Genomic DNA, 22,716 nt, shown 5'->3' with positions numbered 1-22,716 from the left:
AGAACATTTCATCTCTGTTTGGCTTTTCTGCTTCTGTGCCGATAGTCCCCACTCTCAAGAATGTTCGTAGAAGGCGCTCACTCACTGTCGTCAGAAGGCACAAAGACCCACTGACAAGACAGCTCAAGATATTCAATCTATAAATATGTACAGGGTGCTACTCAAATAGGGCTATGCATATTCCGCCTAATTATTGCAACGGTGTTTGAAAGATGTCTCGTCGTCCAATATACTTTAATCCCTCGGCTGCGGAGGAGCGCTGCGATTTCTCGAACATCCAAGGCCTCAATCATTTCCACCACTCCCTTCCTGGTTACCGTCCAACGCCATTGGTTTCACTCCCCGACATTGCAGCCGGGTTAGGAGTCAAGGCGGTTTTCGTCAAAGACGAGAGCGACCGTTTCGGACTGCCTTCCTTCAAGGTTTTGGGCGCATCGTGGGGGTGCTATCGCTCTGTGGTGTCACATCTGGGACTGTCCCCGACAGTGTGCCTTGAAGATGTGAAGGATCGGCTCAGGAGGAGCCCAGTCACTCTCTTTGCAGCCACGGAAGGAAACCATGGACGAGCGGTCGCCTTTATGGCCAGGCATCTCGGGGTCACCGCGCGAATCTTCGTCCCTAGATCGATGGACGAGGAGACGCGTAACCGCATTGCATCCGAAGGCGCAGAGGTGGTCGTCAGCAACGGCGACTACGATCAAGCAGTCCAGGAGGCATGGGCCGCATCACGGAACGACGGTGGACTACTGGTTCAAGACACCGCGTTCGATGGATACGAGGAGGTCCCAGCATGGATCGTAGAGGGTTACTCGACAATGATGACGGAGATCGATGAACGGCTCAGCCAGCTTGGCCTGCAAAGCACCTTGACTGTTACCCCTGTGGGCGTCGGAAGCCTGGCGCATACCGCGGTCAGACATTGCAAGTCTCGAGCCAGCCCAATAGCTGTCGTGGCTGTTGAGCCGGACAGCGGACCGTGTCTGATCTCCAGCCTTCATGCTGGCACGATGGTCACAGTCAAGTCTTCAGAAACGATCATGAATGGAATGAACTGTGGCACGGTGTCAGCCACTGCGTGGCCCGACCTGCAGCGAGTCATTGATGCTGCAGTCACAGTTTCATCGTATGAGAGTCATTGCGCCGTTCAGTATTTGGCATCTCACTCGGTACACGCTGGTCCTTGTGGCGGAGCATCCCTGGCTGCTATCCGGCGGTTGAAAGCGTCAGGCCAGGCCGCATCACTACTCCAAAGGGACTCTGTGGTGGTACTCCTCTGCACTGAAGGTTCCCGTCCGTACCCCCTTCCCCGCGATGTGGCAGTCGAGGACCCTGTGGGTTTGACGCAAGCCCTGACACAAATCAACTCATCCAACCCGACACTCTCCGTAGCTGATGGTGTGGGAGAGAGCGAGATCGCCGACTATCTTGTTGCTTGGTTCGCTCATCGTGGGATGGAGTATCATCGCATCGAGCCGGTCGCTGGTCGGCCATCCATCGTCGGGGTATTGCGCGGTAGTGGCGGCGGTCAGTCGTTGATGTTCAACGGTCATATTGACACTGTCACTTTAACCAGCTACGATCAGGACCCGTTGTCCGGCCAGCTGGGTGAGAAGGAGGGCAAGCCAGTGATTTTTGGACGAGGTAGTCTGGACATGAAGGGCGGACTGGCAGCAGCTCTGGCAGCTCTTGCGGCGATCAAAGCCAGTGGTCGCACCCTTCGTGGAGATGTCATCGTGGCAGCTGTCTCAGACGAGGAAGATGCTTCCCAGGGAACTCGCGATGTTATTGCCGCCGGGTGGCGTGCAGATGCTGCAGTGGTTCCTGAGCCCACCATGGGGGCAATCGCAATTGCGCATAAAGGGTTCGTGTGGGTGGAAGTGGACATTCTCGGTGTTGCCGCGCACGGCTCGGATCCTCAAGCGGGGATAGACGCCATCCTTCAAGCGGGTTGGTTCTTGCAATCTCTAGAGCAGTATCAAAAAGGGCTGCCTATCGACGATACCTTGGGACAGGCCTCTCTGCATTGCGGGCTGATCAAGGGAGGTCAGGAACCCTCCTCGTATCCGGATCGATGCACTATCACCATCGAGTTCCGGACGATTCCTGCTCAATCCGACGAGTCTATACTTCGGGATGTGAATACTCTCTTAAGTGATATTGCAAAGGCGAATCCTCGCTTCAGATATGCTCCGCCGCGCCTCACTGTTTCGCGTCCGACACAGAAGCTCTCAGCGGATCACCCTCTAGTCCAAAAGACTGCAGCATGTGCTGCTGAGGTACTGGGGAGCTATCCTGAAGTGGTCAGCGTACCGTTCTGGTGTGATGCGGCTCTATTGAGTGAAGTGGGAGTTTCTGCAATCGTATATGGTCCATCAGGAGCGGGACTACACAGCAAGGAGGAATGGGTGGAAGTCGAAAGTCTCCAAAGGATGACCAGAGTCTTCGAAGAGTTGATCCAAGAATTCTGTGCTTGAAGACATTTCCTTGATGTGTCAATGAATTTGAGACATGTAGGAACTGTGAAAATAGATGTACTCATACAAAAACAGGCTGCTTATCCGCGAGCAGCTAAATCAATGGGTGCTATCGGTTGCCACTCACAGGCATTAAACGGCAGAGTTAATAGATCATGAAGATATGTGCTAGGTACTTATTCCATGCTACAGATCCTATAGCAATATTGGGGGATTATCAGCCCGAGATAGAACTGACACCTTCGCGTAAGCTGGAGAGACTGCATGGAACTTGTATCAGTCCTAGAACTTGCATAATTTGGCCGGGATGTTGCAACAGTACTTTGAAATTCGAATTAATAGGGTATTCATGTGCTTCCCAATGCGTGGATTGCTATCCTGGCGGTAGATCCGACGTCTTCTCCATCAAATGGAGCCCGTACTACTTGAACTACAACTCAAATCCCTGCAGCGTGCCCAAAAGCGACCTGATTGATGAGCGGCTGAGGGACATGCGAACTTCGTTGTTCAACCGGATAAACCGACTTGGACGTGCTGTTGGCATTTACCAAGTCTGGTGCATCTTAGCCCGACCAAGGCTCCTGATATTCAGAACGCCTTGGTCGAGAACATTCTCCAGGCATATCACGAGATGGAAAAAGATATCTCATCCAAGGAAGTGCTTCTGGAGCTTGCAGTGGATGCTAGACTAGACAAGGCCGAAGTGGATGAGTGGCTTGATTCGGATCTAGCAGGAGATGTTGTAGATGAGCATTCTCGAAATAACAAGGAGCAGCCAGGCAATACTGGTGTCCCACGGTATGTCATCCAGGAAATGCACCGTTTGGATGGGGCGGAGGATCCACCTGAGTTCCTCGAAGTGTTTGCCAAGATCAAGGAAGACGAATGGCAAGTTACAACATAGACACTGCATGTACTATTGGAACCAGGGATATCAATGGGCGTGTCGAGCTCATGTTTTGTTTTGGGCTTTTTGAGGCAATTGACCAGGGACGATGACACGTGATATAGTCACATGACACATAATTACGGACTAACCGCTTTGAGCTGGGTCTAACCCTCTGGGAATCACATGACTTTTCACGAGTCTCGTGGAGAGGGGAATGGGTGATCTTCAATGAATGTAATCGAGGCTCGATCTGCGCTTAATGACAAGTATTTGATTACAGTCTTTCAATAAGCATAATGGATCATTCAGATTACCTGTATTCCTTCTCACACTTCTCCTCACATCCTGCTCCTGGTCCAGCGGAGAATGACGCATGGGAAAATGCCGATAACACATTCGATGCCACTGACTTCAGTCACAGCCTTCAGAATGATTCAACGCTTGATATGAACCAGGTGAATGACATGTACTACCTGTCATCTGAGTCTGCAAATGATGAGTGGCTAAGTTGGCTCAACGCCAATGTCCCAGAGACGCCGCAACTGTTTCCGTTCCCTGCAAGGCAGGACCCTGGAGTATTGCCAGCTGCTACTTCAACAAAGACTGAGGATATACGGTCGGAAATGCAAACTCAGAATGCTACTATTGCCTCGCAAAGCTTGTCAAATGTCACTCAGTGGCTAGATGGTGCCTACTGCCCTCCACAGCCCTGCAGCTACTGCCGGAAACACCGGCTGCAGTGCCTCATCATCCGTACCACGCCAGCCAATCCGAATCCAGTATCATCTTGTTCCAGCTGTGTTGCTCTATTTCGCGAGTGCAGCCTGGCTCGTGGAGAAAAGCGCCAACCATCACGGTTCGAGACCCTGTCTCCCGTGATGGGCCACCTGCATGGTGTCACCGAGCTCGAGGAAGACGGGGTACGTGGTGACAGATATGTGATCGGACATTGCTAATATGGATGTAGGGAGATCAAGCAGAGACATTGATACCAGTCATCAACTGCGCAGACAAGCAGAAGGAGTCAAAGCAGTTCGTCAGAAGAGGTGTCCGGATATTGAAGGAATGGTTTCACGACCACCATGATTTCCCATACCCCTCTGAAGATGAGAAAGTGCGCTTAGTTCGCGAGACTGGATTCTCAAGAAAGCGCCTGTCAACATGGTTTGCCAATGCACGCCGTCGCCAGAAGGAGAGATTTGAAACTCCTCCAGCCGCTCAAATCTGCCGGTCTGGATCTCCGATGCCCGCGAGCCGGCTGACCCTCATGACACCGATGGAGAGATGGCAGAATTCACCGCCAGAAGATGAAGCAGTACCGGAATCAGTCATCAGGAATGCCATCTCTTCTAGTGAGGTAGCATCTGCCTCAGAACACGAAGCCGCTGTCTTCGGTTCGTTCCTGAGTCTCGAGGAGACATCGTCACATCTCGGTTCGTCCGTCTCTAGTATGGGAAGTAGACACTCAGAGAGCTCGACTGGAAGCATTCCATCCGCATGGAGCCACCCGTCTGGAGAGAGCTCACTACCGTTTCCGCTTCATCACCCACGTCCGCGGACCCGGCGAAGAACTCGGCCTAGAACCTCAATGAACGAAGGGCAATACCAATGTACATTCTGCACGCAGTCCTTCAAAAAGAAGCATGATTGGCTCCGACACGAGAGGAGCGTTCACCTCCAGCTCGACTCATGGATCTGCACCCCAGATGTCAACGAACTCCGACCCGGCAACTTACCATCGGAATGTCGATTCTGCAATCATGGTCCGCCATCTATCGATCACTGGAACGACCACGAGTTCGAGATATGTGCGCAGAAGCCCGTGGCAGATCGTTCATTCAGCCGGAAGGATTATCTATGGCAGCATTTGCGCAAGTTCCATGGATGTACCAAAATTCCCATTGAGAATCTAGATCAGTGGCGTAGTGCAGGGAGTGCTGTCCGCAGTCGCTGTGGATTCTGCAATGCGTCATTGCCCACCTGGACAGCGCGAGGAGATCATCTCGCCGATCATTTCAAGCAAGGGTACCGCATGCATCAGTGGGTTGGTGATTGGGGCTTAGACCCGTATATGTTGGGTGCGCTGCAGAACGCTATCTTGCCGTTTGAACGGACAATAAAAGCTACCGCAGAGGATTTCGACCCTGTCCGCTGATTAAATTTCCCTTGAGCTGCCTAATCTCCTGGTGTCTGCATCGTCCAAGGCGCATACTACTATCCAGATCTGTCTGTCCTTGGGTTGATCTCGACTTCCCTATGAGTTACCACTATTGTAAGGTGAAGGACCGGCGATTCATATGGATCTCATTTCATAGATTTACAAAAAGACTCATCGACGGTGCGCCTGTGGCTTTTTGGCTACTGTACATATGATATCCCCCGCAATTGGAATCAACCTAAACCTCACATGGAGACTACATGACTTTAACATTACATACGTCATCATCAAAAATCATTCCTAGGTTTATCTTAACCTAATAAAATCTCGACAAGAGACTGCTCCTGCTGGAAAGCCGCCGGTACTCATCCATGGCTGGACTGACACCCTTCGGCGCATCGTCGACTTCCATCGAGGCCATGGAGCGACTGGGTCCCATCGACGGCGCACGCACATGCTGTTCGGCCTTGGTCCGGATGTAGTAGTGCTCATCCTCCTCCTCCATGGCCACATAGAACCGCTCGTTGAGCTGACGACCGTGCGGTCCTGCCCCGCATGCCCCTTGCAGCTGCGCGGTGGCTGGGCTGTTCATCGCCAAGGCGAACAGATTTTGAGGTTCCGTGAAGTCGGTGATTTGTCGCCCACGCACTTCGAACAGCATAAACGCCAGAATGATGGCGCTTGTCAGAAAGGCAAAGACCAGGATCAGATAGAACAGGTTCTGCCATTGCTCCGTGCCCCCAGAAGCATATCCAACGGCGCGAACTGTGGCCTCAAAGTATTGCTGAACGGGCTCGGCGAGTGCATAGGATACGTTATCGGTCTTGGTGTAGTTGAAGAATTGCACAAAAGGGGCATTCCTGGACCCCAGGATTAGGGTGCTGCCTGCCAGGACCGCAAGCGCTTCTCCAACCGATGGTAGCTTGGGGTCAAGCGAATAGGTCTTTGTTCGATTATCGAGGGCCGGGATGAACTGCATCAGGAGGCGGGCGTTGCTGGCACGGCCGTCCGTGATGCCCGAATTCAAACTCAATGAATTGGACCATTCGCCGGCCAGATTCTTCCAGTTGCCATCCCAGACACCGTCAACGGCACTTTGATTCCGATGATTATATTGAAGCGGGTTCGCCGGATTCTCGCAGTTGGTTCCAAACGATGCCCCACTGGCGGCCGCCGAATACTTGGTCGAACACACTGAGGACAATTTCGCCTTGAGTGCGCACAGCACATAAGGCGGTGTCATGGTTTCATTTGGTGCTGCTCCTAGCATGTAAATGGCGTCCGTGGGCCAGGTGCCAGTGGTGTTGGTGATGGTATTGTTGGCTTTGGGCAACTTGCCGAACACAGGAGGCGTCTGCTTGGACTTGGGATCCCACCCGAAAAGATCATCCACGACCGTTCGATTATACCAGTCGCTGGAGATGTTTTTGTATCCTTCGAAATCCCATGTCAGTGGGTCAAAGTTGTGCCCCTGGGGCCACATCTTGTATACCAGGGGGGAGAGCTCTTCTGCGGTCATCCCAACACAAAGCACATTGATGGCCGGAGAGGGCACGGAGGCCTCGATCTCGAAGTTGCCTTCGCCTGTCACATCGACCGGCTGCCGAATGCCATTCCGCGGGTTGATAGCGGCGGCGATGATTCCTCCATGAGGCATCGCGGCGGTAATGTTGTTGACCATTCGGCCGTGCTTCAGCGACAATTCGGTCATGTTGCCAATGTCGATCCAGCTTCCTGTCACGGTGGTATTATCGTATAGAGAGCCGGTCGGGGGCAGTCGCGATGCCAGGTGTGACGACGTCGAGTTTTTGCTCTTGACCAGGTCGCTCCACGCAGCGATGTATGCCTGGTAGTTGTGGTACGCCTGCCCGACCAGTTCCATGTCCAGACAGGTACTTCCTGCCGCTTCAGGGTCCATGGCCTGAGTGACTGGGGTCGAGCAATGGGTTTTGAGGTAAAACGGATTGGCGAATTCGGTGGACACGTTTCCGACCAGGGTCCGGGGTTCGATGGGGCCCATCCGCAATTTGGGAGCAACTATCATCATCAGTATGCACCTCTGTTTCCCATTAGAACAAACCCACCGAGCGCTTCTGCTGCTGTGGTATACAACATCGCTACCAAGGTCGCGGTCAAAGTGATCACACCCAACACCGTCAGCGCCGAGTACCGCACAGTCTCCCAATGCACAAGCAGAGCGCCTGGCTGCATGATCCAGGTACGCATACTCATGTCGGAGATAGTGATCCCCCGCGACCCTTTGGTGATCGCCCGACGACTCAAGACTTGCCCCAGGAACGCCACGCAAACAGTCACGTACGCGAGCTCGATCGTTTTGGCGAACAAGGCACTGAGTAGACTGGCTGTGGAAGGCGCCAGGCCACCGTCTTCACCGATCTTCTTGCCATAGCGCGGTCTGACAAGAGCGAGCACCAGGTAGATCCCGGAGAAGATGGTGGAGTATATCGCCAGAACCAAGATTGTAATGGGAACCCACGACAATCGCCGCTGGACTATTCCCTGGTGCGTTGGACATTTTATGTATGGAGGCGAATGAGGCAATAAGGTAGTCTGCGATGTCTGGTACTGTAATGGCGAGGGCTCCGAGGATTCAGGATCCAGGGATTTGGTCGCGAGGTCGCCGTCGTCGGCATCATCAGGAGTCTTATAGGGGGATCGAGGGAAGGAATTGGTGATTCCCAAGCCAAATGTGGTCTCGCGTTGTGCCGGTGGTGAAGCGAGGGCGTCGTTTGTAGAAGAGGCCGGCTGATAGCGGATATAGTCGCGGTCGGGCGAAGGACTGCGGTCAAAGGGGTTCCATGATTTGCTTGGGAACGAGTCATCTGCATTATCATTATGATTATTATTCTTAGTAGTGTCGTCTTGAGGAAGCAACTTGGACAAGGGAGGCAGAAGATATTGCTTCGACTGCTCCGATTCGGACGCCATGTTGGCAGTTCTGAATTATCTAAAGCGACAGTAGGGAGTGTGATGGATGGAAGCGACTGTAGATGGCATCATAATGCAAGAAATACAAGGAATGCCAGGAAACTGCTGCTATATTATGCTTCTGATAATGCCCTTGTGGTGTAGGACAGAAAAAGCGGACTGTGCCACTGCCAGCGGAAGAGCGTCACCACATAAGATTAAGTACCTCCGGAGTTCAACCTTTGAGGCTGTCGATAAGCAGGGATCAAGCAGTCGAGCTGAAATCCTTCGCCAATGGAAATGCTCTTGCTCTAAGCCACGCGGTCCGGGCGCTGTTGGGCCTAATGAGACTATTACAAATGGAGTCGACAAGGATAGCTATCTACGGAGTACTACCGAAGGATTTCCAGCAATTGATTTTCATTTCAGCCATGTCAATAGCCTTCTACTGTACTACAGTCTGATGCGGTTGGCCATAGTACTACAAGATCATTCCCAGAATAGGTCGTACCACCCATATCTAGCGAGTGATGAGTTTTTGCGGACGGGCTCAGCCTTGCGTTGTAGCTAGAAATAGGCAATGATCTGCCCATTAAGGGACTAGTTGACTTGTTGGACTAACCTGCTAGGTCCACATTTAGTGTTAGTGTATTAATCTCGTGGACTTTCCTCATTTTTTTCACTCTGTTCGACTGTTCGGCTCATATCCCCTGGCCTACTTATGCTAAGGATGATGTTCCAGATCTACCTTGTTTTCGTAGAGACAAAATGCTTCCTTCACGGTCTCATCTTTTGCGATGGGTTTATTCAAGTTAAAGTCACCTCTGAAATGATACCGCTAGGAATACCATCGCTGATATTAAAGAGACGGTGAGCACCGAGTGCAGTGTCATACAACCCATCCGGTCAGGTCGTACTGTCTGCGAGATCGCCCTAGGAACAGCTCTCTTTGCTCCAAAGATGTACCAAATTCCCTACTAAGCCCACTATCATTACAATGTACGCACTCTTTTGCATCTCCTCTAGCAGAATTGCAAGATGACCAACATTGGCTGACGTTACCTGTAAAGGCGGCAATCTTATTAAGATTAGTCCTTGAAGCGTAATATTGGGGCTCTTATGACATTAGACACGCCAGCGGTGACTAGGTTCATTCCCTGGCAGAGTAAAGAAAGATGAATATACGCAGCAGACATCAGCAGCATATTAGTGCACCAAGCGTATGCTCTAGTCTTATAGTAAGAATCACTCGTTGACAGCGTGGATGGCGGGTCAAGCGAGTGCCAGTGAAAGTAGGGACCCGTGGAAAAACATGGTGCCTGGCAATGATGCTAATTTATAGAAGCGGAATCTCTTCCGTGTCAGCCTGCGTCCCTTGTACTTGGCTGATGGCTGGTGCTGTTGGTTCTTACTGGAGTAGAGGATACTCCATGTTATGCTTACCATTCTTATGCTTTGCACAAGCTATGAGTACACAGTAGGAGCAGCAAGACCAACCTTGTACTGCACCCTTTTCACATGAGATTATTCCATTAGATATGGATGTTGAATCAGTTACAGCATGTCGCCGCATACATAAAGACGAATTATTCTTGACTTGGCTTTCAGATGGATTGATCTGTCCACTACTTCCTCAGCAACTTTATTTCCCCATCTTTGATTATCAATATGTCTGAAGCAGAAGCTATTACTAAGCCTGATCTTCTGAGTGAGTTTCATATTACAGCTGGGCCGTCTACTAGTTATCGATACTTCCTTACAAGCAGACTGGTCAGGCACGCGGGGAAATGCTACAAAGCTTGTGCTTGGGAATATCTCATTATCATGGTACAGCATTATTGTCCATATCCACATAAGTCAAGGCGCAAATACCACAGCCGTCCGAGCATGATCCGCTTTTGAGTACAGAGACTGACATCTAGATACTCAGATGATAACCTTATCCATTCATGTAAAGCATGACTTCATCCATGTACTACCACTCTATTCTTTTATGCTACCTCCCCTGAGCATAAATAAACACACCTAGTCCTTCCGGAATGCAATCCAAAAAGCACAGGCAGTCGCAAACATCATCGCCGCCGTCACAGACCATAGCACCACAAGTAAAGGATCCCGAGCCAGAGGCGACAAGGCCATTCCTAACAGATATCCGACTCCGGCGGTGCTGATATAGCACGCCTGCAGAACCGACTTCATGCTCTTCGGGGCATGCGAATACGTGTACTCTGATCCGGTCGGCCAGCAAAACACCTCGGCCAGGGCGATGATCACAAAAGTCGGCAGCTGAAGCAGGACATACACTTGGTTAGGAGTGCGGCCGCCAGACGCGGCGCATGACAGTGGGTGGGAGTAACATGGACCAGAGCGATAGATGATTGCTTGCACGACTGCAGAATACGCCATTGCCACAGACATGATAAAGAATCCCAGGCTGATGCGATTGACGGGGCTGAAGTGGATCTTGCGTCGTTGGAGGAGAGGATAGAGCTGTTTTTGGACAAGCACGCCGAAGACCACGTAGGCGACTGGGTTCGACGATTTGATCAGGTCGTTGGGAATCCCGTGGGTTTCCATTTGTCCGGCTTGCGAGATTGAGACTTGAGCGCCCTGTCCCATGCATACCCAAAAAATGGGCCATCCAATGCTGCTGCCGTTAGAAGCTACATCGAATGAAAGGATGACAACTTGGGAATGGGTATTGGAGAGGAAGTACCAGATTTTGAATGCAGACAGCGCACCCCGAAGCTCAGCAATAAATTCCTTGTCCCATGGTACCACTCGCTGGTGGTTCTCTAACTGGTGCTCTGGCCCAGCGGCGTCCAGGCTGAATCCATCCCGGGCAGCATACCATAGGCAGCGAGCTGCACGGGGAAGAACAGACCCTTGTGCTACAGGATGGACTGTTGACTCCCTCGGGATCAGCAATCGTTCACAATAACTGAGAATACGACAATGCCTTCGTGTGTCATACCGAATTTTGGTCTCGCCAAATGGACAATCACCACCGCAAGTAGGACGGCACACAGATCCAGCAGATACGCGGACCAGAAGCCAATGTACTTCTCCATCAAGGTGGTGGCAATGCTTCCCAGTGAGCCGACATTTACCATCCTAGAATGACGATCCCGAGTCAGTAGAGAGCCATCTGTCTTTGGAAAGCATTATCCACTCTTCGTACCAATAGTATACATTGTAGATATACTGGATAGTTACTTCGCGACTTTCTACCACCCGCTGGCCATTCTTCCTGGTTCTTATTCGCATAGTTTGCTCTGTATATTGGTCCGCTGGGCAAGCAGTGAGTGTGGTCCTCTCCGAACTGGGTGAACATAACGCTGAGCATATTACCAATAAAAGGCTGCACTGAAGCTTGAACACCTCCAAGTCCCACAGCAATCAGGGTGCTTCCCAAAATGAACCCTATAAGAGCAACGCCGCTCCTCATTTCCGAGGGAAATGAGGTGCCGAACAAAATTGCAGACCCTAGAGCGTAGATTCTTCAAGCCATGTGGGTTAGAACACATCCGAACAAGCATGCAGAATCGAATCTACCAGTACCCAGTGAAGATCTGTAGAGACCTATATCTCCCTAAACGTCCATCAACCAGGATCGATGCTGGCAATGGCAACAGATTCACCGCAACTGTGAAAGCCAAGTTGACCGTTGTAGCATGAGACTTTCCTAATCCTATTGCACCGGGTATGAGGTCACCTGGACTGTTCTGGAGATAGTTCTCTATAGAATTCAAGCATCAGCAAGTCAGCTCTCTGCACCACTTTCAAACACCTTCTGCCACTTACGAAAGAGAGTCTGTGTGCCATAGTACGCAAACCGCTCCGCCATTCCAATCGTTGCGGCAAGCCAAACCCGCGCCGGCAGTCTGGCTGCGACATGTTCCAGCTCCCGGATCTCATCTTCAGTCGCTGCTTCGCTGTCTGGCGCTGTCGAAAACTGAGCGATGTATGCTGCTCGTCCTCGTTCAGCTTTGTCCTCCTCGGCTGAAGTGTCCATTCTCACAAATCCGTGTTCGTAGAATGAGGAACCAGATTGTCAGGAAGTGATCGTGCCTCTTATTTTTCAAATTTTCTTTTTGCTACTACCCCTATTTAAACCTGTCCCATCACGCCTAGAAAAGGACCGGAATTCAACGGCGTTGGACGGAGTTCGGGATAGCCTTCACTGGTCAATGTCCAAGTCTGTCTGTGACCAGGCACACTATATAAGCTAGCTTGGGATTTGTCCGAATCCCTGGAGAACTGCAGAAAAGTATCCTTACAGGGAAAAGAGATGCCTTCCATACATTTCACCATTCTCATGCTCTCCGGCCAGAGGAGGTTTCCGACGCCTACAAACGCCGCGCATGCCTTCCCTTGCGCAGCCGGACCCTACTCGTCTGAACTACAGGATTCAAAGTTAGTTGAAGAACCGGTCGTAATGTAGCAAAAGGATGGACCCGATCACCACTATTGGACCCCTTAGCTCAATAGCCACCCTGATCACTGTCACCGGAGAGGCAATCCAGCTGGTGAGAAGCTTCAAGGATGGCGAGCGCGAGCTAGCAGATTGATTCAACCATTTATCACTTTTCGAAGAAAATCTCAAGGGCTTTGACCGGGTCTTCCGAAGTCGTCAAGTTGTCCACCAGATCTCTGTTCAACCGGTGAAGAATGGCACTGACGAGAGATACGCGACGCTGAAAGACCTGCAGAAGCGACTTCAACAGATCTCCATGTCAGAGAGCTCAACGATCAGACGCATGAGATGGGTTCAGCACAAGTCGAGCATGGAGAAGGTTGATGACCGCATCAAGGGTCAGTGTGCAATGCTGCACAGTTTGTTTCGGTCGCACAAATGTTCGTCTTCTGAACCCGTATACTAATTTATACGCTCTCAGGGACATGATGTTAGCCATGTGTAGCACAGTAGCCAAAACCCTCAGCTTCTCGAGTTCTGCTCAAATGTTGCAGGAGAGATGGCGAGAGACACAACTAACCAGCGGTATCTCCCTCTGCTTCACATACCGGGGAGAAAACATGGGAGCGTCTATGCAAAATTCTGTATCACCACTCGTCAGACAGCTCATTCCTAGCGCCTGGAGTGTGGAATAGGCCTCGAAGGAACTCTTCATCGACTGGGTCAAGCATCGGAAGTTCAGCAGCATCGGCTGCAACATCCATATTCTCCAGGCTCAATGAGTCAGACTCATCGATCACTGTCCCAGATCAAGATGAAGCTATACAGACACCGAGTCCTCTGCGTGCCAATAGAGCTAGGAGCGTTGACACAGATGCCTTGGTGATTCGCCGCGCCTGTCGATTTGACTGCTACTGCAGATGCCACCAGCGAAGCATTAAGGTTTCCAACAACATCTTCTCCAAGTTCAACTTGCCCATCTCCAAGCAATCAAAAGGTCCACAGATCAAATGCTCTGAGCCGGACTGTATAGGCATAACATCCTTATAGACGCGAGTCTTACCATCCGCCTTCTTCTATCGAGCATTTTCATGTTTAGCGTCTATGCAAGAAGTTAGGATCATATACAATCTCAACACAGATTGAATGGTGCTAGAAGGATCAGATGCAATGCAATACGTCAAACACGGCAACCTAGACAAGTTGAAGATGTGCATCCCAGCCCGGGAGGCAACGCCTTGGGATACGGCCCCTGATGGATGGTCTCTTCTACACGTAACCACCCCCCTTACTTTTTCAGCATTTCAAATGCTAACATTCATAGACGGCCGTCTACGCAAGACAATTGCCGACCGTGAAATATCTCATGCGACATTGGTGTCGATACCGAAGCCACAGACCTTGGAGCTAGGTCCGCCAACTCAACGATTGCAGGGATGATACCAAAACTGACTCAACAAAGAAAACCAGTCGATCTAGCATAAAGTCACTGACTGCAGATGCGGCCGAAGTTGAAAAAGAGATTGTGCGCATATTCGCCGAAGACAACGACTACCTCGAAGACTTTGGATTCACCCCCATCCACATCGCTGTCTTGGATCTCTACGACGCCAGCGACTCCGAGCGACCGAAGGCGAACAATGCTCCTCCGGAACGAACTGGGCACGATGGAAGACCAGATGTCAAAAACGATCACCGTTGTATGTTGCCATCACCGAGCAGTTCCGCGTGTCCGCGCTGGAAAGAACAGCACGCGCAAAGTGATCCATAATCTCCTCGACCAGAGGGACCGGAAATTCCACTGGACACCCTTGCATTGGGCCGCGCTGACCAATTGTCCAGACAAGATGAGGATTCTAGTCGCGCGAGCCGATCCCTTCATCCAGTCCAACCTCAATGCGAATATCATCCATGCAGCGGTCGAGTCGAATGCGCTGCAGAGTTTGGCCTACGCACTCGAGATCAGCAGATGCTAGCTATGCCCGAGCATCACCTGTTGAAGCAAAAAGACCAGGACGGGAACACTCCGCTGATCGAAGCACTGCAGCACGGAGTACGAGAAGCGCAGCAATTCTTCTTGACTCTGACGATGTTGGCGATGTGTACGGAGGAGATGCATGGGCAGCAGTTCACTATGCAACCAAACTTGGAGAGCCATGGCTGTTGGAGAAGGTGCTACAACATTCAACCTACAGACGGGAATGAGAACTCGCGATGGAAAAACAGCCCAAGTAATTGCAATGGAGTCTGGGACATGGTGCGGACAAGTCAAAGAGCTGTTGAGGAAGTATAACTCGCTCGCATGAGTCTACGAGGTGGTGCGATATGATAGCTATAGACTTTTGCGATATGATGCTAGAAAGCCGTCCTTCCCGTCTTGACAGATCGCAGCACTCCTTCTTCCGCCAGCTTCTTGATCATGTTGAAGAGCATAAAGTCGCATCCCCGGCGAGCAATGATATTGATCGTCACCGGCCACTGCTCCGTCACCATGGTCACTGGCGAGTAATAGTCAACCTGTCCGAGAGGAATGGTGAAATCCACACACCTACAGCAGTCAGCATGCCTTCAGATATGCGCAGGATGCTCCTTACCCGAATAAAGTGCAGATACCGCTGCAGGACACGTCTGCATGCTTTGGAAACACATTCATGAAGCTGGCATTGGGGCTATTGTTCAAATCCTCCTCACGGAAACTCGGCAAGCCTCCAGTGCCTCCGTCGCAGATCATCAGAGCCTCTGAGCATGAGTCGGACGTTTGGTACAAGACCTCATCCTGGAACCAGTTGACAGCTGCGGCTTTTGTCTGCAAGGCCTGCTCGAACACAGTCTGATTGATATGGCTGACATCAAACCCAGTCCACGCTTGCCTCCATTGCGGGTCGACAGGGGGAAAACGACCTTCATTCCTCGCAGCCCAGGTTGAGATAAGGGGTCCATAGACCTTGGTGGACTGGGTCCACAGCTGTAGCGTCGCCGCGGCGTCGTATAAGAGATTCCAGTTGACCAAAGGGTCCCAATCGACCTGGGGATAGATGGATGCATTGCTGGCTGTCGTGGTGAAATTAGTCCGCTCGATCGTCATGTTAAATACGCCTGCCATGCGGTGAAGAAAGTTTTCGAGGATGGCCTGCGCTGCTGGATTTGCCAGAGGGAGATACTCCACTGGATATAAGATCCGCTTCGGAAATGCTGTTGTGTCCGGTACTGATAGAGGGGGCAGACTATTGATCGAGGGATTTTGATGCAGGCTTGGGGCGTACCATGCTTTGGCAAACTCGGCCCATTCAACAGGATCGCGAGAGAAGACCCCGACAGTATCCTCCCCTGCATTCAAGGGAACAGCACCATCAAGCGACATCATACCCTGGCTAGGACGGTTGCCAAAAGTCCCCGATACTGAAGCAGGACGACGTATCGACGAGCCCGTATCTGTCCCAATTGCCGCGTCAAGCCAGTCGTATGCAGCGATCCCACATCCCCCTCCAGATGATGAGGCCGAGCAGGTCAGGTATCCATCCCCCCGGGGGTTAAAGGGGGCCTGTTCATCAGTCCAATCCCACGGATCTGCGCCCGACGCAAATTGAGCTAGCTTGAACTTGCCGACTATCACCGCTCCAAGATCAATCAATCGTTGAATGGCAGGAGCAGTCGAATTGGCGATCGGGGTGACTTGAATCCACGCCTGGCTTCCAGCTGAGGTTTGTAGGCCTTTGATGTCAAAAAGGTCTTTCACGGCGACTCGTTTACCTGCTAGGGGTCGATTGTCATTCCAGGAATGAATTCGGCTGGGGACAGGGATCAGTGGGCCCCAGAGGCGTGGATTCATGGCAGGCAGCGCAGCAAACGAACCAATGCCGTTGTTAGAGGGATATGCACCAGCAATAAAGGTGCGAAAGTTGTCCTCATACAGCCAGTAAGTGTCGAGAAAAGAGATGGACCCATTGTTGATGAGGATGGTAAACGGACCTGGCGGGAGGGATGTGGCGTGGTCGTCCTTCAACGCATATCCATTGCTCGGAATACGCTCGAAAGAGCTGGCATTGAATAAAAGACGAGCCGCACCGAGGCTTTTGAGATATTGCTCTGCTGTTGAGTCCAATCTAGTCTTTGAGACAGTGGATGTGAGATAGATTGCGTGCAGGAAGTCGACCGAGAAGACATCGTCTGAGGTCAGGTAACTCGAAAGGGTAGCCTTCAGATAGCTACCGGTGACCACACTCTGATTCGACAGAATGACTGTCGCTGGCACAAGCCGGGAAGCACTGTCGTAGTTCAAGTTGAAAATTGCCCTGGGATATTCGGTGTTTGCAAAGTATGTGACATTGCTGAGTTCATAAGTAACCCCTTGAGCGGATGGCTGCACATTGACCATGGGATCCTGTCTGCTAGATATCCCAGAGACAGTGGTACAGAAAACCAGGGATTGCACAAAGACAGATATCCAGGAATTCATTTTGAATGAACCATTCCTAGCATGGATCATAATTGAGCGGTTCCTGAAGACCTTGGCCTGTCTTTATATAGACAAAGCATACAGCAACCGTTCAACTTAGACCAAAATATATGTATGTCATATGCAAATTGCGTTTATCCCCTTGCTTAGATTCCTGGGTGCCATGTTTCTCTATTCTCGATCCTATTTGACGGTTTTTATGTCCGACGGGTGTGATCGTCGCCAATGCTGCACGACAGACAGACAACACGTTCCGTGCTAGGGGATATTCCAGGGGCGGGATTGGTAGAGCCAAGACATGTTTGATTACATCGTGCCTATCCAGACAGATATACGAGTGCTGTTGCTTCTAGATGCCAACATTAGCAAGGATACTGACTCGCTTGGTAGCATTCCTATTGTTCTCGCGTGGGATCCTATTGTTCAGTTCGGTCAATATCAGCCACCGCCCCTGTTCACATTGTTTCTCCGACGATTCAACTAAACCAGTCCAAGGAGGAATGGAAACCTGTAGCTAAACATAGGTGATTTTTTGAGACAGGAACAGGAGCAGAAAAGAAAAGAAACGGGTGGGAGACGGGCGGAAGAAGGCAGGATATAAAAGAAGTCATAACAGTGTCATAGCAAAGTAGCTAAATACCAAGGGAGGGACAATCCCGCCGAACAATGTATAGAAATAAAATGCCAGGTTAGAATCAAGCAAAACTCTTTAGGTCTACTGTTTACTGATAATAAACAGGCATTTAGATTGGGTTCAGTCGATCTGTAAAGGGCAGATAGTGGCCTCAGACTCTGGTGATCAAACCGTCGAAACTACCAACCACGACACAGTAAACAAGGAAATAGTATCAAAAATTCTCAAGGTCATGTACGGAGTCGCTGGGAGTGATAGGCGTGTATTTACTTTATTAATTACTGATGTTGTCCTTATATCATATACCAGGGCGTAGAAACATGCTGCATGGGAATAGCAACTCGCAATATTGATTGACATATCGTATAGTCTCAAAAGCAAAAACAAGAAAAAAGAAAACACATAGTTCTGGGACAGCAAGATCCCACTGAGTCTGGTTGTGCTTGTGTCTACCATTTCTTCTTCGGACCCAAAAGATCTTTATCCTGGTGCACAGCATCGCCCGCAGACTCAAACACTCTTAGGATCTGAGAGTTCCTCTCCTTAACATTACCTAACATAATATCAATGGCCTTCGCGGCATGCTCTGCAAGGCCCATCTCATCAGCTTTTGCTGCTTCATCAGCGATCTCATGTAATCACTTAAACCAGTATAGCCATCTCCAGGGACTGAATCCACCAGGTACTCGTTGACCCAGCTCTGACTTGACAAAAGTGAAACCACCTTTCCCAATAGTACTGCTCGAGCAATCATTCCATGAGACATCCGATAAGAGTATGATGTTATGCCCAGCCTCTCGGATCCAGGCACATGCAGATGGGAGCAAGGCGGCAATAGTAAGTACATGCATTGTTCGGCGAGGATCTTCGTCATCAGGCTCATTAGAGCTGCCAAGAGGCCGCACGGCCTCAAACGTATCACGAAAAAGTAGCAGAGCAATCTGGCAAAGCCTATCTTTCGCAACACGCGTGGATGCAAGCTTAGCAAGGAAGGATGCAGCATTAAGGCGCTGCTTTGCGCCCATTGCCACGCAGTCGTTGACCCAGAAATCTGTCATGTCCGTATCAAGGAAGGGTAGGTCGTTCCAGACAGCTCCATCGGGAGTTCTAGCAATATCAATGCCACAACCGCTCGGTGCTAGCCTCATTAGAGGTCCTCATCCCCGGGTACGGAGGATGTCGAGGACCCACCTATCTTGCTCAAAGCTTTCATGGGAGACATGTCTGCTGCATTGGTAATAGACGTACCAGAGACAACGCAGATACGGCTCGCAGAAATCGATGGAATGCCCACTCGAGCAATATCTTTGACCAATAATCCATGCCCTGTTATATGCTACTGATCGGAGGAGGTCGAACTGCCCTTGCCAAGCAGCCTCCTGCACATCCACCCAATCCCCTGGAGCGCTGGTTGCAGTGAAGTGGCTAGGACTGTCCCTTAGTGGCGAGCTTAGTGAATCTCTTAGTAAGTCATGCATCCTGAGTTCAGGATCTTGCATGAGCTGATAGTATGGATAGGAGAGGAGGGTGAATCTCAGGAAACGAGATGAGTGTAGAAGAGATAAACAGCAATGAGATGAGAGAATGGATATGTCTTTTACGAAAAGGGCAGGCTGAGGGGTAAAGCATGGAAAGGGCGATGCCAGCTGTATGGCAGGCAGCAACTTTTGGTTGCAGACTAGACCCGTATACTATTGGTGTAGGAGACCCACTGGGATCAAAAGAAGGCATGGATGTCTATGACTGAATATCTGAGGCTAAACACGCTGATTAGTGAGGGGCATCCTGGTGAGACTTGGTAGACTTTGGCCCTGTAGTGCGCCGAATATTTCCACCCCAGGGTCTGAGCAAGACAATATCCCTGCAATCGCATCAAAATATGGCCCTCACTTAGGGGTATTGATGTAGGATCTCGATTCATTCGCCAAGTTCGTGCCAGCCTATATTGATTTCTTTTATTTCGTTCACTACCCTAGTGGGTTCCTGGAGTTGGAAACTGCGAGCTAAGTTATCGCTTCCAATTTGGTTGCCATCGAGTCCTGGTCATGACTCATGGCGCCACCCACGGGAAGAGTGAGGGCTTTGCATTCTGGATAAAGTCATGATGTGTCTTTAGCTCTTGGACGCACTGGGAGTTAAAAAGCTGTTTCTCTGGAAACATCTCAGCGGCGGTGGAGTTACAACAGGACACCAGTGCATTAGAGACGACGTATCATGATCAATGCTGGTATAGCAGAGAAAAATGGGACAAAATATACTGAAATGCAGCAAGCTTGTGTGTTTCTCTAATAGTATGAAACCCCCTGAGTGGCCCATAATCAACCCAGCAGCAGAACTACCCGCCTCAGTTAACCTTCTCTTGATAGGTGCACTTTCTATCGTAAGAGTCAAAATAGCAGGACTTGTCCTCAATTTGGTTGGTACACTGTGTCTAGAAGCTAGCATCGTCGCCTGGAGTAACGGGTTCTGGGGCAAGTTACCCTTTTGAAATAGCACTGACAGATAGCAGGCAGGCCATTTTGTGATTTATAATGGTATTAATTAGTATCTGGATTGCACTCCTGGTTTAAAAAGAATCAGACCTTTCATCTCGTACCCCAAGGAACCTTAGACACTTACTCCGGGGTACTGGATTTAAACATTGTTTTCATTCCTGACATCTAAGCCATTGGATGTAAGAGACCCAGGGCTAGCCGGGCTGGCCAATGCTCCCAGAGCTGCAGAGAGGGCAAGTCCAAGAGAAGTAAGGGTAATAACTTTCATCATGACGACGTGCAGCTTCAGTTATTTGGGAAAGAAGAGCGAGGTAAGGTCAGCGTGTTTTGGAAGAGGGATTTGTCTTTGCATCTAATCTTTAATATGTTGGATCAGGGGCCGTCTCATATAGGTGCGATTTCAATTCAGGCTGTAGCTGTCGAGACAGGGAGACATTCGGAGGTCTATGAGTCGTTCAAGGGTACAATCGTACAAGAAGGACAGTGCACGATCTATAATCCTTGCCTCATAGGACTCCTGCTAACTATAGAGAATAGAAGGCCATGAACACAGAAGGTGATAGACATGCCACAATGGATTCGTCATTTCCAGCCGACAGCTCCATGGAAACCTGCCACAGGAGTCTCTTATCATCTAGTAAACATTATGTCAGATTGCAGGTAATATGGTAATATGATTACGCTGGTAATCTGAGCATGTAGAGGTCAAACTGGGACATATTCATGCTGTGTCCATGAATGTATGTAGTTTTCTATGTAATGAGCGACAAGACCAGAAGTCGTGTGCGTTCTGGTCAACTGAGTCTAACTAGAATAGGCAAAACAAGCGAGCGTAAAATATACAGTCTGGTACCAAAGATACAGTGCTTCGACACCTACCTTACATTATCACCAGGGTCTGATACCAATCCAGTTATTGATATACAAAAGTGGTCACAACTTCCGTCATATGTCTCAGCATGGCCAGCACTGTGTTCGTGGGCATCTCCCGGCAAGGCAGCTCCATGCTAGGATCAGTACTTGATTGAGATACCTCAGACCATATTGTACAGACTACGGCACTCTCTTTCCGCGCCCTTTCACGCCCAATGTTTGGGTTGTTAGGTATGGGAATATCTGCCGCTAAGGGACGCTGGCGGTATCCATAACCAAATGAATACTCTGAACAGCAATGTAATTGGAACGTCTGGGTCTATCACATGTCCACCTATGCTTGATATCGGCGCTGGCACGCCCGTCGATCGAGGCGATGTCACACTTGCTCTGTCGATATTCTATCCCCAATGTCCAGAACCCAATTCTCGGCCCCAGGGGCGAGGATCCACGAGCTGAGCCCATGGAAAACTGGACACTTGTCCAGGAAATAGAACTCCAGGATCAGTCGAGTGTGCAACGTAACGGGGTTCTCCGAAGCTAGAAGGACATAAAAGGGGCGATGCTCGCTGCCTTGGGACGACTTCTTTACTATCAACGTACTTTGGAACTCTACCTACTACCGTCCAAAACCCATATCATCCTTCTCTTTCCCTCTGACCAAGCGCCCTTTTATCCAAACGCACCACAATGCAGCTTCTCGACAACGCCGTCTACGCCGTTACTGTCCTGGCCACCATTGCAGCAGCAGTCCCTGGTCCAGCTGCTAGGGGTGAGAAGTTCTCCCTCTTCAATGCCGAGAAATCCGTCATGGTTGAAACGGAACCCTCCGATGCGAACACCGGCAACGTTTTGCTGTCTTTGACAGAAGGGGACGTTGACTGCAAGGGCTCTGCCTTTTGCGAAAGACTTAGAAGTTTTACCGGGTGACGGAGTACGTCCGCGTTGTAAAGTGCAGTTATAATAATCGCACATTTAGTCGGTCTTCTCTGCCTACTAGGGACTTAACTAGTGGCTGTAGTCTGCTTACAGGGATTCATGCTTAAGTCTGTGGATCACCATTTGCTGATCACGATTCGCTCGCATCGAAGCTAGTACCCATAAGATGTCTCGGGTTGTCACATCCATCGGCGCATCAATAGCCTCCGACTCGGCCACACCGAGGACCCTGGATTGATCGTGAGCGTGGATTGGATCAAAATAATTGAACTAGATCACTTACTACTACCCGGGAGGCTAAAACTTATGACAATTGGGTTTAGGGGGGATGATCCTGTGGGTCATTGTTGGGTCGAAAGTCTCGCAAACCCTTCCAACCTCCACTATCACAAGTGAATGACATTCCCCGTCAACATCGTACGTTTGAGCAGGGTGGACAGGTCAGGGATCCTA

At 50.4% G+C, this 22,716-nt stretch overlaps 9 protein-coding genes across 9 annotated transcripts; 5 read left to right on the top strand and 4 right to left on the bottom strand.

Moving 5' to 3' along the window:
- Positions 1-212: 212 nt before the first annotated feature.
- Positions 213-2,474, top strand: CDV56_105001 (putative diaminopropionate ammonia-lyase; the record flags this gene model as incomplete). Its single annotated transcript, XM_026758620.1, has 1 exon — positions 213-2,474. The coding sequence occupies one exon, from the start codon at positions 213-215 to the stop codon at positions 2,472-2,474; it is 2,262 nt and encodes a 753-aa protein (XP_026613477.1).
- A 631-nt stretch (positions 2,475-3,105) lies between these two features.
- On the top strand, positions 3,106-3,378 carry CDV56_104925 (uncharacterized protein; the record flags this gene model as incomplete). The annotated part of the gene is made up of 1 exon (XM_026758544.1): positions 3,106-3,378. The coding sequence occupies one exon, from the start codon at positions 3,106-3,108 to the stop codon at positions 3,376-3,378; it is 273 nt and encodes a 90-aa protein (XP_026613476.1).
- A 281-nt stretch (positions 3,379-3,659) lies between these two features.
- Positions 3,660-5,518, top strand: CDV56_104741 (homeobox domain-containing protein; the record flags this gene model as incomplete). The annotated part of the gene is made up of 2 exons (XM_026758360.1): positions 3,660-4,283; positions 4,331-5,518. The coding sequence occupies 2 exons, from the start codon at positions 3,660-3,662 to the stop codon at positions 5,516-5,518; spliced, it is 1,812 nt and encodes a 603-aa protein (XP_026613475.1).
- Positions 5,519-5,837: 319 nt separating this feature from the next.
- CDV56_104495 (uncharacterized protein) lies at positions 5,838-8,470 on the bottom strand (the record flags this gene model as incomplete). Its single annotated transcript, XM_026758114.1, has 2 exons — positions 5,838-7,558; positions 7,606-8,470. The coding sequence occupies 2 exons, from the start codon at positions 8,468-8,470 to the stop codon at positions 5,838-5,840; spliced, it is 2,586 nt and encodes an 861-aa protein (XP_026613474.1).
- A 2,004-nt stretch (positions 8,471-10,474) lies between these two features.
- On the bottom strand, positions 10,475-12,464 carry CDV56_104103 (uncharacterized protein; the record flags this gene model as incomplete). The annotated part of the gene is made up of 5 exons (XM_026757722.1): positions 10,475-11,352; positions 11,424-11,597; positions 11,666-11,949; positions 12,011-12,188; positions 12,254-12,464. The coding sequence occupies 5 exons, from the start codon at positions 12,462-12,464 to the stop codon at positions 10,475-10,477; spliced, it is 1,725 nt and encodes a 574-aa protein (XP_026613473.1).
- Positions 12,465-12,740: 276 nt separating this feature from the next.
- CDV56_103863 (uncharacterized protein) lies at positions 12,741-14,842 on the top strand (the record flags this gene model as incomplete). Its single annotated transcript, XM_026757482.1, has 6 exons — positions 12,741-12,865; positions 12,933-12,978; positions 13,099-13,264; positions 14,191-14,277; positions 14,366-14,566; positions 14,709-14,842. The coding sequence occupies 6 exons, from the start codon at positions 12,741-12,743 to the stop codon at positions 14,840-14,842; spliced, it is 759 nt and encodes a 252-aa protein (XP_026613472.1).
- Positions 14,843-15,221: 379 nt separating this feature from the next.
- CDV56_103611 (amidase family protein) lies at positions 15,222-17,322 on the bottom strand (the record flags this gene model as incomplete). Its single annotated transcript, XM_026757230.1, has 2 exons — positions 15,222-15,414; positions 15,461-17,322. 2 exons carry the CDS (start codon positions 17,320-17,322, stop codon positions 15,222-15,224), a joined length of 2,055 nt encoding a protein of 684 aa, XP_026613471.1.
- A 1,083-nt stretch (positions 17,323-18,405) lies between these two features.
- Positions 18,406-19,178, bottom strand: CDV56_103418 (DUF3632 domain-containing protein; the record flags this gene model as incomplete). Its single annotated transcript, XM_026757037.1, has 3 exons — positions 18,406-18,569; positions 18,627-19,094; positions 19,148-19,178. The coding sequence occupies 3 exons, from the start codon at positions 19,176-19,178 to the stop codon at positions 18,406-18,408; spliced, it is 663 nt and encodes a 220-aa protein (XP_026613470.1).
- A 2,836-nt stretch (positions 19,179-22,014) lies between these two features.
- On the top strand, positions 22,015-22,254 carry CDV56_103068 (uncharacterized protein; the record flags this gene model as incomplete). Its single annotated transcript, XM_026756687.1, has 1 exon — positions 22,015-22,254. One exon carries the CDS (start codon positions 22,015-22,017, stop codon positions 22,252-22,254), a length of 240 nt encoding a protein of 79 aa, XP_026613469.1.
- Between the last annotated feature and the right edge of the window lie 462 nt (positions 22,255-22,716).

Source organism: Aspergillus thermomutatus (genome assembly GCF_002237265.1).
Source record: "Aspergillus thermomutatus strain HMR AF 39 chromosome Unknown NODE_126, whole genome shotgun sequence".
NCBI lineage: Eukaryota > Fungi > Ascomycota > Eurotiomycetes > Eurotiales > Aspergillaceae > Aspergillus > Aspergillus thermomutatus.
The sequence above is the reverse complement of the archived record's forward strand: the minus strand, read 5'-3'. Positions and strand labels throughout refer to the sequence as shown.